An 18226-nucleotide genomic window follows, 5' to 3' on the forward strand; every position below is an offset into this window, starting at 1 on the left:
GAGTAAACTTTATCGATTGAAAAAATAAATGTCCAAATTGGCAAAGAAATCGCGTAAAGAATTCAAACGAATTAAAAGCCTCCTTCTTTCGGAAGTCGCTTAAAAATATAGACGAGAATACTTTCTAATTTTCTTCACAATGGCATCGATATAACAGGCAGGATTACTATGAAATAGAATGGAAAATTATTTCGATGCCTGAATAATTGAAAGTAAGCCATAAAATTGACAAAGCCGATTGTTGGTGTGCAATCGTGACAAAAAGCTTTTCAGTCAATGTGTATTTTGTTGAGAGTAAATGTTGTGCCGATCGCTGTTGGAGTCACGTAGCGGGCTATGATTTAAATGTCAAACTGGTGATGCAAATTGGAGCGGTGTAGTCCCGGGACGAGGGTCGTAAGTTGTCCATGCTCGTACTGTGAGTGTAGTGAGTGCGCCGATCGATAGCTCACTAATGAGCCGTGACGCGCTGTTCCACCATGTGTGAATAGCGATCAGCCACATGTGGCACGCACCGCCAACTGAACATCACATGTACCTGAATGCCAATGAGCGATCCCCCAAAAATTTATTCTACTTTAATTATCTTTCACCTAACTCCCACAAGCGTGCATAATGAATCACGGAGCTTTCAAAACTTGGTAATTTTCAATTAAATAATCGGTTTCATATTTCCATACCAGCTTGCAGTATGTATGATAATTTAAATCATTGTTTTGTTGCACTAAAGCACATGTGACTGGACTAATTAGTATATAAATAAAGACATAAGTATTACATTTACCATATTAAACTAAAATATAAATAATTTTATTATTTAATCCGCCATCGAGTATCTATGCACATCTTAAATGTTGACTGGAAAAGATTGCCTGTATGCATTTACTCCGCCTTTTGTATCATATTTTATTAATCAATAAAATAAAAATAAAAATAAGTATATAAAACATACAGATGATACTATTTTGAAAACTTTAAATGAATATAATACTTTCCCCATTTGTGAATATTCTGGTACGATATACAAATTTTTGTGATATTGCTACGAGTACTGTTATTACATATATTTGAGGCGAAATATTGATTATGCTCTCTTGTCTGACTTGCTGTCAATAATAACAAAACAATAGCTAATCAGTAACAAATAGCAATGAATACGAAATATATATTCTTTTATATCAAATATACATGCTTAAATCACATTCATTACAATAGTTAACTATCAAAATAAACTTTATGTGCAATTAAATATTCTGTAGCTTAAATATTAGAATTTACGGTCGAGATAGGTAGTACATAAATGGATAAAAAGTAATTCACGTAACTGATATTTTAGTTTTATGTGCTACACATATGGTAGCTAGATACTACCATAGCCACCTTAAAATATGAACGCAGCTAAAGTCGCATCGGTAAAAGTCCATACATTTGAAATCTAAAGAAATACTCATGTTTTACTTTCCTTTTAGTAATATATAAGTAAATTTACATTTTAGATATATTTGCACATATTTTAGATTATTTTGTCTTCTAATTAATAAAAAAATCACGAAATATCTTTTCGAGTTACTACATAGATAAATAGAGAAATAATGAAAAATTATTTTCGTAATCAATAGGAATTACTCTTGTGATAGTCACATGAACTTTGTACCAACAGATGTTACCATTTTTAATTTACGGAGCAAAAGTCGACTCGTTGCGAATGAAAAAAAATTGTAGATGTATCTTTTTTTATATTACAAAGGTAACAAACAAGCATACAGCCCGTCTGATGGTAAATAATCATTGCAACATAGGGACCCCTGCAACACTAGAGGTGTCACGTGCGCGTTGCCGACCCTAAAGAAAATTTAATATACCCTTTTTGAAGAACCGCATACTGTAATCTCTATTTAACTAACGTCTATCTACAGTAATCTTGTAAAACTTCATATTCTTAATTTAAATATTTTAAATCTAATGTTTTTAACAAATATTCCGTTATTTTTCAGTAGTTTTTTGTTTTCATAAATGGTCATTACTTTTTGCGGAACAAAATTATTTATTTAATATCTTAATAAAATTACTCATTACCTTCAACATATTACTCTATAACTGATTACTGCAGAATGTAAGCCTCCACCATGGGGGGGGGGGGTTGCCCGTAGTTGCCACGTTTGGTAGGCGAACCGAAAGAGAGGGCTCTCTTAGTTGCATCTTACGACACCCACGGGAAATGAAGGGCTGACCTATTCTACGCCGGGACCACGCTGTCTCTTAGACAGAGTAGTCAATAAAATTATACATAAATAAATAAAATCGTCGGTTGGCATCGTATTATCAGCTCTTAAAAAATTTATTTATTTCATTTCCATACAAGCAATGGCGTATAACAAACTTACACTTTTCTAAACTCATTGACTAAAACCATATTATGTTGCGAACACGGTGGTATCATAGCACACTCCAATTGTAATTGATAATTTAAATTATTAAAAAATAAAATTTCTTTTACAAAAACAATAATTGGTTGAATATATCGAACGATATTCCAGTTAATAAAATTTAATTTAATGTGCTATTGGATTTATTGGATTAATTATAAAAGGCATTTTGGAATCTGGTACCGAACTGTAGTCAGCGCTCTCGGCCGAACGACGCTCGCCTCCCGCCGCGTACCACATTACTCAACCGCTATCTGATGTCGTCTGCTAATTGACTAGAAATACAGATAAACGCTATTTTTATACCCTCATAAATCTTCAAATAACTGCGATTTGTGATTCTGTGTTTTCAAATGTCAATGATAATACAACTGTAATGCTCGACATTAGTCGTTTACATTACCATATAAACATTAGTTTATATGGTAACAATAAAATACAAATTGAGCAGTAATAATAATATACAAAAATATATGAATATTTTTGTATGCGATACACAACTAAGTAATATGACCTAAAACTGCTATATTAATTCGTAATTTCACTTACGAGAATCAATATACTTTTTATTCAAGTCTATTCAAACATTTAATTATGCTTAAATGCCTAATAACAAACATTCAAATAACCTTACAAACTTTATTACTGCTATTGTTACTTTTAAAATGATCAGTACAATTCTATTAATATAATAAATGAGAAAGTTTGTAATGAGGGAGGGATGGGTTGCTGGTTTATAACTTTTTCACTCAAACACTGCTGAACGAATTGAAATGACATTTGGTAGGCAAAGACGGGCAGGTTATGTCCTGACTTAGCACACCTATGTATAAAATATCCTAATATTTTATATACTAATTTACAAAGGTGTAGCCGCGGAATACAACTAGTGACTAATGACAAATTGCAATATGTGCATACCTAATTGAAAAATTACATGACATTGCTTATTCCTTCTTTTAAGTCGTATATAAATAAGTTACCACATTTCTTATCACCATAGTACTCATAAATGGCAATATAAGAAGGATTCCATAGACGACACAGTATATTTTATTGTGTTCATAATTCTATTCATACAAGCGATGGTTACCACGATCCGTTACTTGGGCCGACAGCTTGTTTGCCATTCCAAATTGTATACAAAAATATAATAATAACTATATACAGCCATGATAGATAGAATAAACCAATTTATGATCAAAAAACGAATGATTCTGATAATATTTTTGGATTCTACATCAAATTCAGATATATCATGATAAATATCTTCTCCAATCCCCTCAGAGTGTAGCTACAGTCATATATATGCTTTCATGACTATTATCATTATATAAGACTTTGTACTGATTTGTTATAAATTATTAATCTAAATATTTTCATACTACGATATATTTCTACTATCATGGTCAAGAAAATAAAACATCTCATTGAAAGGCAAATTTTATTCATGGTCCAACGTATACTCAATGAACGGACCCATTCAATGTAAAACTTCGCATCAACTTGTTTAGATATATTACAATATTTACAAATGGATACAATAATAATTGAACACCGAGGGCGGTTAGCTACTCGCTAAAACTGCGAAGGCGGTCATTGTGAGCGCAAAGTGAGGAATTGCCAGCGCCTCTCCGAGGCGGACTGCGCCAGCGCCGGCGGCTGCGCGAGCGCGCGCATTCCCACCTGACTCGCCACGACATGCCGCTCCTGCAGTCGCTGCACTTGCCAAACTACGCCCACGCACTTTTAATGGCGATATGCAATAATTTTCCTCTGCAAATTCCTGTGTTAGAGCTAATGGATTTGCCAGAGGATCCCGTCCGCACTCACATGGTAAGTGATTACCTCGAATTACAATGTCCTCCACTTCTAACACCACTGATTCTGGTGTCTCTAACATGTGGTTGCCCGTCAATCTGAAAGTTGTGACGCTGTTGTTTTGCACTAGTGACAACTCCTCAACAGCATCTATTTTGTTATTACACATTTCGAGTATCTCAACACGTTGAAGACCATCGAAAGCGCCAACTCTAACAATTCCCAGGTCAGATTCCCGCAAAGCAAGACGTCCGACACGAGTCAAACCGCGAAACGTATCAGATAATACAGCTGGAAGGTCCATATAAGCTAACTCCAAAGTACCGATTCCTTCTAGACCTGCAAACGCCAGCGGTTCGATGGATCTGATTCCTGAAGGAAGTTCTATTTGTACGATATCTTTGAGTCCTGAAAAGGCGTGGGCCAATATGCGTTTTATGGGGTTATTCCTCAGAGAAATTTGTTTAATAAAATTGGTACCGGCGAATGCATATCCCTCAATTTGCGCTATCCTGTTATGGGTAAGAATAATGGAGCTGATATTCTGTAGTGCAGCAAACGCGAACGCATCGACAGTGGCGAGAGGTGTATGTTGTATGTACAGTTCTCGTAGGCGCGGTAAACCACGAAAGGCGAAGGGCCGTATACGTGTTAGGTTGCAAGCGTCAAGTGCAAGCCGCCGCAATTGTCGCAAATGTGCAAACGCGTCCGAACGCAGAACCCGCAGATCTGCACGTGAGAGTGACAACTGTGTGACACTAGGACTCAACGCTGAAGGCACACCGCGCAGTGTCGCACTGTTGCATACCACCTGAAAAATAATATTTTTTTTAGAAAAAGCGCTCTAATCTGTCTTATATTGATTGGAATTCCAAATGAAAACGGTAATAAAAAATCGTTACAAATTTTGTATAATTTAAATTTATATTTTTAAACCTTTATAACATTTTATTATTACAGTTGATAGAAAATTCGAATCACAAATAGAAAAAAATCCTCAGTTTCGCTACGTCACGGACTAACCATCGCTTCCCCCTGTTTGGCCCGTCAATAAAATTGATCCTCAGAATATCCCTGTTGACATACGAGCGCACGTTCATATTTTGATTGAATTGCTTCAAACTTAAGCTTCACAAATAATTGACTAGTACAAATACCAATTTCATCAGCTTATTCATATACAATCTCAATGTTGACAGTATAGGTTCAGGTACAGCTTCGATTCCATTTATTCATTTTCATTACATTTTTACATATAAAAAGAACATGTTTGTGAAGGCTTCGCCTGCACAGAATCTGTTATATCTCATTCCCCAGAAAATTTTCATTGAGTACATAAAAAATCTTAATTACAAGTTGTTAAATTTTTCTTTTTATTTAAAATAATTACAATTTAAAGATCTCGAATCTACCAAAAATATTGTTATTATATTATTATCGAACCATTCCAATTACCACTTAAAAAACTTGATAAGTTCACTCAATTCATCAATAAAATAAATTTACTCGAAATACATTTTTGGATCTGTATAATAGTTTCTAATACGTTTTAAAATAGTAAACGACGATTTGTCGGCCTATAGACCTGAACACCACCTCTATCAAATATCACATAATATTCTGTAACGCCATTAGTAATGCTTCTATAGACGAAATTAACACTTAAAAATAGTTTTAAATACGTAACCCTGTATTTGCAAGTCTTAATACATAAATAGATTGAAAAAATACCAAAAAAGTACAAATATGTGAGGCACAATGACTTTTTAGCCCAAGATCCGCTCTGCTGAATTATGCATATATAATTTTTTGATTGAAACTTCATTTAAGTGAAAGGTAGGCTAAAATATAATACAATACGGGTGAGTTGCCTGCTCTTAGTCAGCTGTGACCAGGTTGCCAGGTGGTAACCCTTACTTTTGGCCATTTTTTATAGGTAATCATATATTACCTTTTATAGAAAAGAATAGACTTCCTATTTGATGTAAATCTTTTCAAAGAGAATAAGAAGTTGACCAAATTAGCCGAGACTTTTAATTATCTTTACCTGGCAACCCTAGATTGCAGCTGAATACAGGAAACCCGAGTACATTATTTTCGCTTATATTTTATTTAAATAAAGTTTTATTAAAAAAATTCATACCAACATTCAGCCGCAGAATCTTAGGTTATTATATATACTATAATATATTAGAAAAAAGTAGTTGAGAATTCCTTCCCTGTTAGGGTGCAACACTCAACCCAGACAGCAGAGTCGAGTCGTTGGAAGGTATGTTTCAATCTATTTATAGCTTAAATTTAAATAAATACTACAGAAATTATTCAATTAAAGATAAGAATGTTAAACCTGTGATTGTGAGAGGCAGATGCAGTGCGTCGGACAAGGTGGCGCCAGTGACGGGGCAAGTGCTATGTGTCCTGCTTCACAGAGGGTGCCCATCATCGCTACCGCCACCAGACACTGCATCATCCATCTGGTGAACACGAACTCATGTAAGAACTTTTAATGTCTTTTAAAATTGCGCCTAAATATCTCATATTAATAAAAAGGTTAAAAATGTAAGTATATATTTAAATACTATAGAGCGATATAAATTTAGAATCGATTCTACTTCCTAAATGACAAACTAAAACAAAATCGAAGTACGTGCAATGTGTGATATTCAGTAATGAAAATACAATCTTTTCCTACAAAGGTTTGACCTCTATAAAAAAAAGAGTATATTTTTATACCACGCCTTTTAACTGCAATACCATCTATATGCACGCACTCTGGTTCAAAAATTCCTAGATAATTTAATATATGTATAGAAGCTGGTTGCTACTCGTATAAGTACTTCGTCATTCAAATTTTCGTATAACCATTTGTCTCTTCATATCTCTAAGATCAGCAATGCATTGATCATAGCTCAAATAAATAAGACCTACTTCTTACATCGCCAATAGTACTTGTATACAAAATTTGATGACAATTGATTTAGGCATAAAAACGTTAAGAGGTAACAAACAAATTCACATTTAGGTATAATATTAACAGGTATAAAAATTGCCAGAATATTCCATCGATAAAAAAGAAAAGACCTATTTTATTTACCTAAGTCTGTAAGCGGGAGCCATGGGCGGGCGCAAGCGAGGCGCGCCGCCCGTCGCGCGCCCTCACCTAAGCACTTCCATCACACCACCACTGCCTGGAAACAAATATCTAGTTACATAATTATGTTTATATAGAATTAAACCTCATCGAGACTCGCTGGCTGGAGCCTTTCCGATTGTTCAATTAAGTGCTACTTGTTTCACGAAAGCTATTAACGGTTGAATTAATCTATAACAATATTTTTCTTTCCCGATGATTAATTGGCATCGAATTGTAAGCAAAAGAGAAATTTTGGCGTAATTGAAACGAACTCAACCCGGAAAGCTATGAGATAGGGCTCCGAGTCCCGTTTGGATGGTGTAAATATTTCAGTCTATAGCAGGAAGTTAAGAAATCTATTTACAGGTAAATACAAAATAAAAATAGTCCCAACTCCCAAGACAAATCAATTTAATAATAAAACCATACTTAAAATTTACTATATAATAAATAAAATTAAAATAAAGCATTATATTTAGTTTAAATTAACATTTCAATTTAAATTACCATAAAACAACTGATGTGTATTATTGATTTAAATCTTGTGTTCCAAAATGTCTATATACGAGTACACATAGTGACATATGAAAGTAATCTGTCTCTAGTAAGAAAAAACAACTTCATATTCAAGTCTGATTCAATTATACTTAGACGGAAATTGAATTCGAAGACTTGGTAGGATATAGCGAGCCTGCCCCATGAGAACATACTCGCTCCACTACAATTTTACTTATAATAGGTTCCAGCATTATAAAGACGTTTGTAAAACAATTTAAGAATTTATTAGGTATTGTAATGTATCATTTATTTTGAATTAGCTAGGATATCATGGAAAAGATATTATTTTTATTTTTTATGTAATAACTACCGGTTTAAGTTACGTGTAATTAGATCGAAAAAGCTCCATTGGTTTCAGAATCAATTCATGATCCTTTGTCATGAGCAACTGTGACGCGAGCACGAGCTTGACTGCGTACCTCGACCTGCTGAACGCGAGCTGTAGGCGCTTGCGGCATCGTCACAAATAAGAAAGACGGCATTTAGAACTCTTTAGGTATGAACAGCTGATCTCCGTAGTCTTCCTCTTCGTCTTCTAGGTAGAATAAGGCAGATGTTGCATTCACCCAAGGACTTGGATGCCCTCAATATACCAGGCAAATATTTACTATGATACCTGACTGCGTATCTAGCAGTCAGACTCGTGCTCAGACTCAGACTAAGAATCACGAATTGATTCCGAAACTAGTTAAACTTTTTCGATCTAATTATATGTAAGTTAAACCAGTAGTAATTACAATAAAATATAATGTGTACTTACGAAATTTTTGACAATTAAAATGTTGTATAATTACATATGATTATAAATTATGACCTTATTATAGATAGAGTATCTCCATAGAAATATATATTATAGATAGAGTATCCCATTACAAATTGCTTCGCTAAAAATAGATCAACTTTTTTATCCATGCTGTGTGAATATTGTTACCATAATATATACTTATTACTAAGTATATGAGAGAAAATAAGGTTAATTAAAAATAAAAACGATACATAATTCTTATAATATATTTAAAAGATACAGATAAACAGTTCATAATTATTCGTAATGATGCTTATCGTTACTGAATACTTTGATTTATATTTAAGTATACACATAAAATATGTTTACCTTTTTTAAATAATTGAAAATGACCGTTACTTTAACTAATACATGCATATTAATTTGTAAGTAATACCCACATTTGCATATTTATATTTTATCAAAAAAATAGTTCCCAATTCTATTTTTTATAGTCCTGATTTGGAGGATTATTAATCTAATTTAACAATAACTTGCAACATTAGAAAAAATTACATTTAAATAAAACGTTAATATTTGGCTCACTAAAAGTTGTCTTATTTTTTACACTTGATACTCTATCTATATAATCTAAGGTTATAACATTCTTCTTGTATATCCTTAATATGTTTTTTATTATTGAAAAATATCTCTAAATGTAATAAAATCGAAGCCGTTTATAAGTACGAGAAGAAACAATTCAATGCTAGAAAGAACAAATTTATAAATAAAACTCTTGATATAATAGTCATTAACTAAGGTAATAATACTCAATTATTCAGTTCTAAGAGGCATTGTAGCAATAAAAGGACAGTAACTTTGAAACGGCTATAAATGGGGGCTTACTGTCACAAACATAGCTTTCTCACAAAACCAAACGTCTTGTTGTTTGGCGTATAACGCTACACACCAAAAACTTAAAATTGCAGGAGTATGTTTATCCCCAGTATGTGGAGATTCCCGACGATGCTACGGCTCCCCAGAGCGCCATTACTTTGCCCGCCTGAGACGCACACGCTTTTAAACTAAACCACGCTTAAATTGCACGCAAAAATATTGTGAATACACTTAATTTTTTCTTATTCTCTCTAGGGAGAGATATGTAATAAGAAAATACACATAAACTTATAGATAATAAGAGTGTTAGTCGCCTAAAACACAACGTCTTTATAATACTCAAGGGAATCTCCGCAGTTGCGCCAATGCGTAACCCATTATTATTTCGTTTTCTTAGTAATACTGATAGATCAATCAGGTTATTTCATTTTATCTTTGAATGCAACCGATATCGATCTTTCCTACAAAGATTCGTCATAGCCTAGTAATTTATCATCCGATTTAGACGGCAAAGATCGTTTGTTTGAATTCGGCCAATGTTAAAAATATGGCATCAATGTAAATTATCGTATAATTTTCTGGTGTTATCAAATTGACAAACCAAATTACATTAAATTATATGACGATAGACGCGTTCCTAGTTACGTTTACCTATTTATTTAAACTGCGACAGTCAAGTGTGAGTAAGAGAAACTATTTCCAATAATATTTTTCAAATATTTTAATAGTAAAACAAGTTATCGAAAGATTTGTACCTGTGTTATAAAAAACAACTTATGATATAGGTGTACAGTTTGCAGTACACAACTTGAATAAAAACATAACAAGGACATTGATCCCAGCGTAGTAGACGCTTTTGTGTGTAAAATGTTTCAGCACAAGTGACACAAAAATTGTAGATAAAAAAACAGTACAAGAAAGTGAAATCTATCTAGTGTATTTTTGAAACTAAACAACTAGATATAAAACATAAGAAAATGTAAGAATGTATGTTTTAATTTTTTTTTAATTAAGTTTATTGCTTTCCTGTAAAATTGTTTGGCTTCATGAATAGTTTCGCAGGGTTTTCCATTATAACCCATATATGATCATACTCTATAATCATGATATCATCAACTATAAATCGATTATACTTGAAAAGCTCAGTACAGTAAGTACTAACATTTGTAGACTGTACTCACACTATTAAGTATTCGCTAACATTTTTCCGAACTGAAAATGATATTGGTTTCACATTAAAAGTTTTATTGAGAGTAAGCATACAGCCAAGTCGAATGTAGGTAGTGGAAAGTTTTTAATATACTTAGTTTAATGTGATCGTTTTGTATAATTTTATTTATTTATTGAAATTCGGGGAATAATAAACAAAGGTCTTCTTCTCCTTTCTTCTATGATTTTTTTTAGAATCCATCCTCCTAGTAATATAGCACTTAATACATATTTTATAGACAGAGTAAGAATATAATGTGTAATAACGGAAAAATTCTTTAGGAGACTCCATGAATATCTGATATAGATAGATCAGCATTATGATATTATTAGGTTAAATCCTCCTCTTATACATAGGAAGGTACATGTACCAATTAGTGCAATATTAATAAGTTGGTGTTACAATAGGTATGGTAGCAGTTGTGATGAAGATGCATGTATAATAGAATATAATATATATCGAAGATATTTCGAAAAGTATACTGCCGATGTCATTATTTAAAAGTACATTCATTGTACAATCATTTTATTTCTACGAAAAAGTTATAAGATGGAAAATATTGAGACAAATACTTTCCAATAAAGTCGATAAATTAAAAACGACAAAGTTTTAACAATCGAATTTAAGATCCTTAAAAGAATAAATTCATATTTATTAATTAATTTGTATCTAATTTTATTTCAAATTTTACGTTGTGCAATGTTGTGAACAAGTTTAATTGGTTCCCGGTAGTTACGGATGATCAATCATAGAAGTAACTTGTTCGTGTCATCGGAGATTTATATGTATAAATCTCCGATGACACATATTATATTGCACTAGAGTATTTAATTTTATGAGACACCAAATTTTAATAAAATAGATAGAAAAATATCACGATACTAAATTTCCAGATAGAAAAAACACAACATGTTAGATATATTCTGTGGTGAAGTCATGAATTAGTATATTCAGCATCCTACTTTATATAAGTATGATGATATATAGGATATATTAAGTTAAAGTATGACCTAACATTATACCAAATTTTATTCAAATCCATTCAATTATTTTTGTGTGAAAAAGTATAAAACATACATCCATACACATATCCTCAGGTCAAACTAAAATGTAGTGGTAATAATGCGTCCATAAAATTTTATGCCGATAAGACCTTATAAGTTGATCTCGAGAACAGCTCAGTCGATTTTTATAAAAAAGCATATTTTATACATAGCTAATTCAAAGCCATGTCAAATTCTAAATGTAGGTCCCCAAAATTATTTTTTCTCTTCCTAAACGAGATTTTGGCTTCAATTCATGATGTACCAGGATATTTTTTTTTTATTTTGATCACATTATTACAATACATAGGATAAGACAACATTTCCTGGAATTGTTAATGTAAGGTAATTGATTATTTTTACTGATAATTTTCAGCCCAATTAAAATGATGATTTTAGTGGCACGCTTCTTTCTATAGTTGCGAATTCTATTTCTATATTATAGTGTACCTTAACATACTAAATGCAATCTGTAATAAAAGATGTAAGCATTAGATTCTAGAGGTCTGTGTAAGAGACACTACGAGAAACAGATCAACAGATTTGATAGATATAATCAAAGACTAACTAGGGATTAAAAAAAACTGTGTGAGCAACATGTTGCAAAATTACAATTTATCTTAACTACTATTACTTACTAGCCACTATTACTAAGTACTGACGTACTTACGTACTCACATATTTTATAGAATACAAAAAATTGTAAAAAAAATTAGTTGCAATAATTCTTCCAAAAACGCAGTTATGAATTTAATTATCCTAAATTAAAATTGTAGATTGCTACAAACGTGCCGTTGTTTCCGACGTAATTCAGAATTTAATAACGTTACAATTAATTTTGGATCTTATCATAATTTAATATCGATTAAATTAGTTAATCTACCGTTCCGTTATATTAACAGCAAATGTAAGTACATTGTAATGTAACTACGTATTAAAATTAATAAAACTATCTAAAATGTGTTTAAAATTTATTTATCAGATTTAGGTTAATTTCTTTTTTGTGACAAATTTAGATAGGCATATGTACATAGATAAGTAGTTCTAACATTAATATTCTTTTTGGATTAAGTTTAAAATTAAAAAAAAAAATATTTAAGGTAAATTCCCTCTACTTAAAAGTGTTTTCTTTTAAGCTGTATATTTAGAACTTTAGTTAGTGGTTGTCGATTCTTCGAGCTATGTGATCGGCCCATTACTACTTCAGCTTATTTATCCTTCGTTTCCTTGATTTTGCTTTACGGATTCTATCATGCAAAGAGACTCCGAGCATATCCGTACCCATATGAGGGAAAGGGATTGTTAGCAATGGGGTCTTACTGACCCATTGGCAGCAATACACCTTAACAGGTCGACCTCCACGCGGTTCCCCTGGAAACTATTGTTGTTAGTTCTAGTGGAATTTCTCACGCTAACTGGCCTGCTTTCATCGTCACCTAACATCCCTTAACGGTGCCCTACCAGCGTATACTGATAATGCAAGCAGTGTTACCATTCTATTAATAAATACCCTACCCAATAAAAAAAAACCCTCCCCATAGCCCGTTGAGTTATTTGAAGCTTTTGCATACGGGCAATCATATAGCAGCATGTTTCGGTTCCATAAGTCATCACTGACAACACGCACTGGTTAAAGACGTTCGTATTCTCTAAAGTTTTTAGATGAAAGATGTGGTGTAGTTTTCCGAACGCTGCCCAGCCGAGTTGAATTCATCAGTTGACCTCTCAGTTGAAGTTAAACTTACCTCAATAGGATGGACAATTTATGCCAGGTATACATACTCGTCAACTTCGAGCGTAGTGTTCTCAATAATAACCGATATAGGTAAGATATGGACGTTAGACATGATTTTAGTTTCGCCCAGGTTCATCTTAAAACCTACCTATTGAGAAACACCACTGAGATCATTAAGCATAGTATTACAATCCTCCAGGGATTCCGCCATGATTACTATATCATCGGCAAATCAAAGGTTAGTGATGTATTCGCCATTGATATTTATACCATATCTTTTCCAGTCCAAGAGTTTGAAAACATCTTCCAATGCAACTGTGAAGAGTTTCGGGGATATGACGTCACCCTGTCTTACATCTTTCTGCACTGGGATGGGTTTCATACTCTGGTTCTGTACTCGAATAGACTAGAATTTAATATTAGTAAGTAAAAAAAAGTAAGAAAAGGAATCATCAAAAGCTAGCCTTTTGGTAATTTTGGTGATTATAATCCTATAAGAGTTTTCTTCCTGCAATCCTGCAAATGATGAGGTGAAAGTTTCTTGTTCTGAATAATAAATTTACAATATTATTTAAGTTCAAAAATAAGAATATATTCGATTTTACCCTGAAAAAGTAACCTTTTGATAAACAAATGTTAAACACATGTTTACAAAAAAACATCTATCTTATTAAAAACGAAAGGTGTTTGAAGTAATGTAGAATTTGGTACATAAAATAAACATTATTTCATGGTCTAAATAATCACTTAAACAGAATTTTTCTTAAACACTGTTTAGATAAGCAACATTTTAAATTATTTTCGTAGTAAAACCGATTAGGTATATTTATTTCCAAATACTTTTCTAACAATTCGTATCAAAAGAATAAAAAAAAATACATATTCATAAAAGTAACAAAATTGTTAAAACATTTATCGACTTTCATTTGATCACAGGGGACAATTCTTGTATCAACATTCTGAAACTCGTTTGTGTCGCGTAAAAAAATATTTGCAAATATACTTCAAAGTGTCTCAATTGAACAACATAAGAGAAAATGTTACGTAGCGGACAAAATAGATATCATAAATATACACGAATACAAGCTTTGTGAGACATATTAAAGCTTTATCGATAAAGTAAAATACGTATTCATCTGATGATACATACTGATTTGAATAGATGTCACAACAGTTTATATGTTCTAGAGACAATTTTTGGCCCTAAAGTAGACTCGAATTTAAACACTTGTTTTCTAAATTATAATATGTTCAGAATAATTATACCATAGCAAATGTATATGCCTTATACCTACATAAACGGTTTTGCAAAGAATGACCTGCATCATCTTGTAGGGGTATGATCTTTGTGGTTGTGAATTGGTTGGTGAAGTTTGTTTGAATCTTACAAATTTTTGTGAGCACTAATAAAGGATTTTTGAAATGAAACGAGAGATAACTATCTCACGCGGATGGAATTACAAGAAACATCTAGCATATGTTATAATAATACAGACAATAGCTTTTGTTACGCAGTGGTGGACACTTTGATACAAAGAGTAGAACTTTTGATATTTCGGCTGCAGTCGTATGACCACTTCATAAATTATGAATTTAATACAGTTCTATAAAATTAGTTTGTGAATAACTAGCTCCTATCCCTCGGCTATTCTGCTCTGTTTGCCCCTCTTTGATGTCATGGCCACTTTATATAAAATCAGGCTCTTTATGAACCACAGTTCAAAGGTCGCTATTTCATTATAATATCTCTATCCAATTTGGCCCTTCTTACATAACAGTGTTGATATACAATGTGACATGGGTCTTTTTAATATTCCGCAAACGAATGACCGAAGTGGAATCCTTACCTATCTAATAAAGTCAAGTTTGTCTGGCTATCTGTCTGTATGTCATAGTATTATAATTTTGCTTAAGGTGGGTATTCAAAAAATTTTAAGAATATATTATACCTATATACTATCTGAAGGTACTTACATTGAATGATGATACTCATAAGATTCGAAATTTAAATAAATCGTAGTTTTAGTTTCTCCAAGCATTTAAAAAGTAAAGTGTGTTAAAATTGTATTATTTTTTAACATTGCATATGAAGTCTTTATTATAACAATTCATTAAGGTAGACGAAAGAATGTTTTAGAAATATCTAATATATATTCGTTATTTTCAAGTGTTTTTTAGCCATATCTTATGAGTCTAGGCATATATATATATATATATATATATATATACGAATAAAGGCAATATAGGTATATTGTCTTATTCATACTAATACAAGTATTTTGACTGGCTTTAACTGGATTTTCTTCATAAACAATTTTACTATTTATTTAAATTTTATATAACAATCCAATTTATGAGACAAACGGTACTTTTATTTATTGTTATTTTTAAATATATCTACACATGTATATATAACACGTTTACATCAACGAAAAAGTAATGACATTATTTTTAAAACAATATTTTTACTATAAATAAATTGTTATAATATCACACAAAATACGCGATATTATTTTACGTTATTTCTATATCTTTCCCCAAACACGCCATTCATAAAGAATAAATATTTGATTTATCGATTCTATGCAAAATCAACATCGCTTTCATCTAAATGATGTTCGTGAATAGAATGCCGGTCATTATCTACAAATAAAACAAAGTGCTGAACAGAACAGACCTGTATAATCTTGCACAGGTGAATATAAGATTGCATGTGTCAACTTATATCTCTCGCGTACGGCCTTCTATTAATGTAAGCGTGGCGAAATTTGCGCGTTGATAATAAATTCGGTGAGAAAAAGACGATCCTGACCTGCGTGAGCTACGTAAATCATTTCAATTTATTATACGCACCGCACGGCCATTGTTACGACACAAAAGAATGCGACACGCAAGTAATCATCGCAAAATTAATAACTAAAATGTTTAACTTCTTAAATACATAACATTTGAAATCCAAAATGTATATATAATATTTTACATTGTACGTTATAACCTACAACTTCCACTAAATAAAAAACTAAGAAGACTAAATATTGCTAAAAACGATTTCCCATAACATGGCGAATAAATGAATCAGATAATAGAGCCATAATGTGAAATATAAATGTATTGCATGGTCAATGGATCTAATTGCTCGAGTTCACTATAATTGTTCTTATTATATGGTAAATATTTTCTCTTCTAAAATATTAAAATCTTAAAAACTGCTACAATAATATGTAAACATCAATAAAAGTAATACACAAAAATTATGTCGACCAAAAATGATTTTTGGTAATATTAATAATCATTCTGAAAAAGCTATTAAAAAAATTCTATTAGAGCAGAGCCTTAGCTACCCATGTTTAAAGTAGGGCAGAAGCCTTAACTGACTTTCTTGGAGCCTTTCATGTTCAGGTAGGGCATCGCCCCTCAATGCCCTCCACCCCTCTAGCTACGGCCATATATTAGAAATAAGAATGTTGTCTATTGCCAAAATGCTTTTTATCATAAACAATCTAAGATTCTCTATCGTCATAAGATTAGACAATACCTACTTCATCACTACTTTTTAAGATAATCATTTCCATCCCAATAAATAAATATAAATTTTATACAAATTAAGATTTATCAAAGAAAGTTGATGAACAATTGTGAATACAAATCTACAAGTTATATAGCAACATCAAAACTTTTCACATACTTCATACTTTCGTATATTTTACAGGCGGACTTGGACTTCTGAATGTGCGAAACTTACGTTCGTATAAAGAAAAGCGTACATACGTAAGTTTACGACACCACTGTCATTGTGAACACAATACAAATTTTGGGGATGGAGACGCGCGATGCTCAGATCTTCGCAACGCACGAACGACGCTTTCGCTTCACATTATCATATAGACCATAAAGTTTTTAAAACATATTATAATTTTATTTGGCACATCTCAAGTTACTTTCTTTATTTGAATTTCAATTGTAATAGCAGAGCATAATATATTTTTTATTGAGTAGTGTGATAATATAGTAAAAGGAACTATTTAACTAAGTCTATTTTTAAACTAGCTATTTCCCGTGTCTATATCTGCGTGCATCTAAGTATCATACATCTTAATATATTACGTACCCGTGCACCAAATTTTATTCAAATCTGTTCAGCTGCCTAAGCATAATTCAGTAACACTTGTACTGAGTATATTTATATGTTTGTTACTCATATGTTTATTTGATAAAATAAAAGTTCTTTTATAATAAAGTATTATGAAATGAAATTAAAGGAAATATAATGAAATTTTATTGCTATCACTAAAATATAAACTTTATATATATAAACTTTTGATGAGAAAAAAGAAGATGCAATATATAAACCTCATTTATAATAAACTATTAATAGTATAAATTTTTATAACATTAATAGGACAAATAATATGATATAATATCTACAATCTATATATAAAAAAGTATGTTTTTCTAGTCTTTTGTCTTTAAAACCTTATTCCTTAGATTGTGTTTGGAATGAAGTATGATCTGAACATTATTCTTTTCACTTTTGTCCATTTGTCAATCTGTTTCCGGCAGTGTCACGTGAAAACGACAGACCAAGCTTCATCCAAAGGTATCTTCATCGTGTAACCAGTTTGACTTAATAACGTCAAAACTTAGTCATCTAATTTGCCGTTTGACTGACTAAATTTTAA

At 31.8% G+C, this 18226-nt stretch overlaps 1 protein-coding gene and 1 long non-coding RNA gene across 5 annotated transcripts in view; one reads left to right on the forward strand and one right to left on the reverse strand.

Annotated features, from left to right (window-relative positions):
• Positions 1 to 3873: 3873 nt before the first annotated feature.
• LOC113523526 (leucine-rich repeat-containing protein 15) overlaps positions 3874 to 18226 on the reverse strand; it is a 40487-nt gene continuing 26134 nt past the window's right edge. For all 4 annotated transcript variants that reach the window (XM_031907586.2, XM_031907588.2, XM_031907590.2 and 1 more), the window contains 3 exons: positions 7342 to 7435; positions 6595 to 6721; positions 3874 to 5058 (listed from right to left, as the gene is read on the reverse strand). In XM_031907586.2, coding sequence (XP_031763446.1) covers positions 3994 to 5058; positions 6595 to 6721; positions 7342 to 7364 — 1215 coding nt within the window. In that variant the 5' untranslated portion in view covers positions 7365 to 7435 and the 3' untranslated portion in view covers positions 3874 to 3993. The remainder of the gene's footprint in view (positions 5059 to 6594; positions 6722 to 7341; positions 7436 to 18226) is intronic.
• On the forward strand, positions 6603 to 17480 carry LOC128202333 (uncharacterized). The gene is made up of 3 exons (XR_008253719.1): positions 6603 to 6740; positions 8297 to 8434; positions 17257 to 17480. It is a non-coding gene; the product is annotated as an uncharacterized LOC128202333 (long non-coding RNA).

This window comes from Galleria mellonella, unplaced genomic scaffold, assembly GCF_026898425.1.
Source record: "Galleria mellonella isolate WM207_F2 unplaced genomic scaffold, CSIRO_AGI_GalMel_v1 utg90, whole genome shotgun sequence".
NCBI lineage: Eukaryota > Metazoa > Arthropoda > Insecta > Lepidoptera > Pyralidae > Galleria > Galleria mellonella.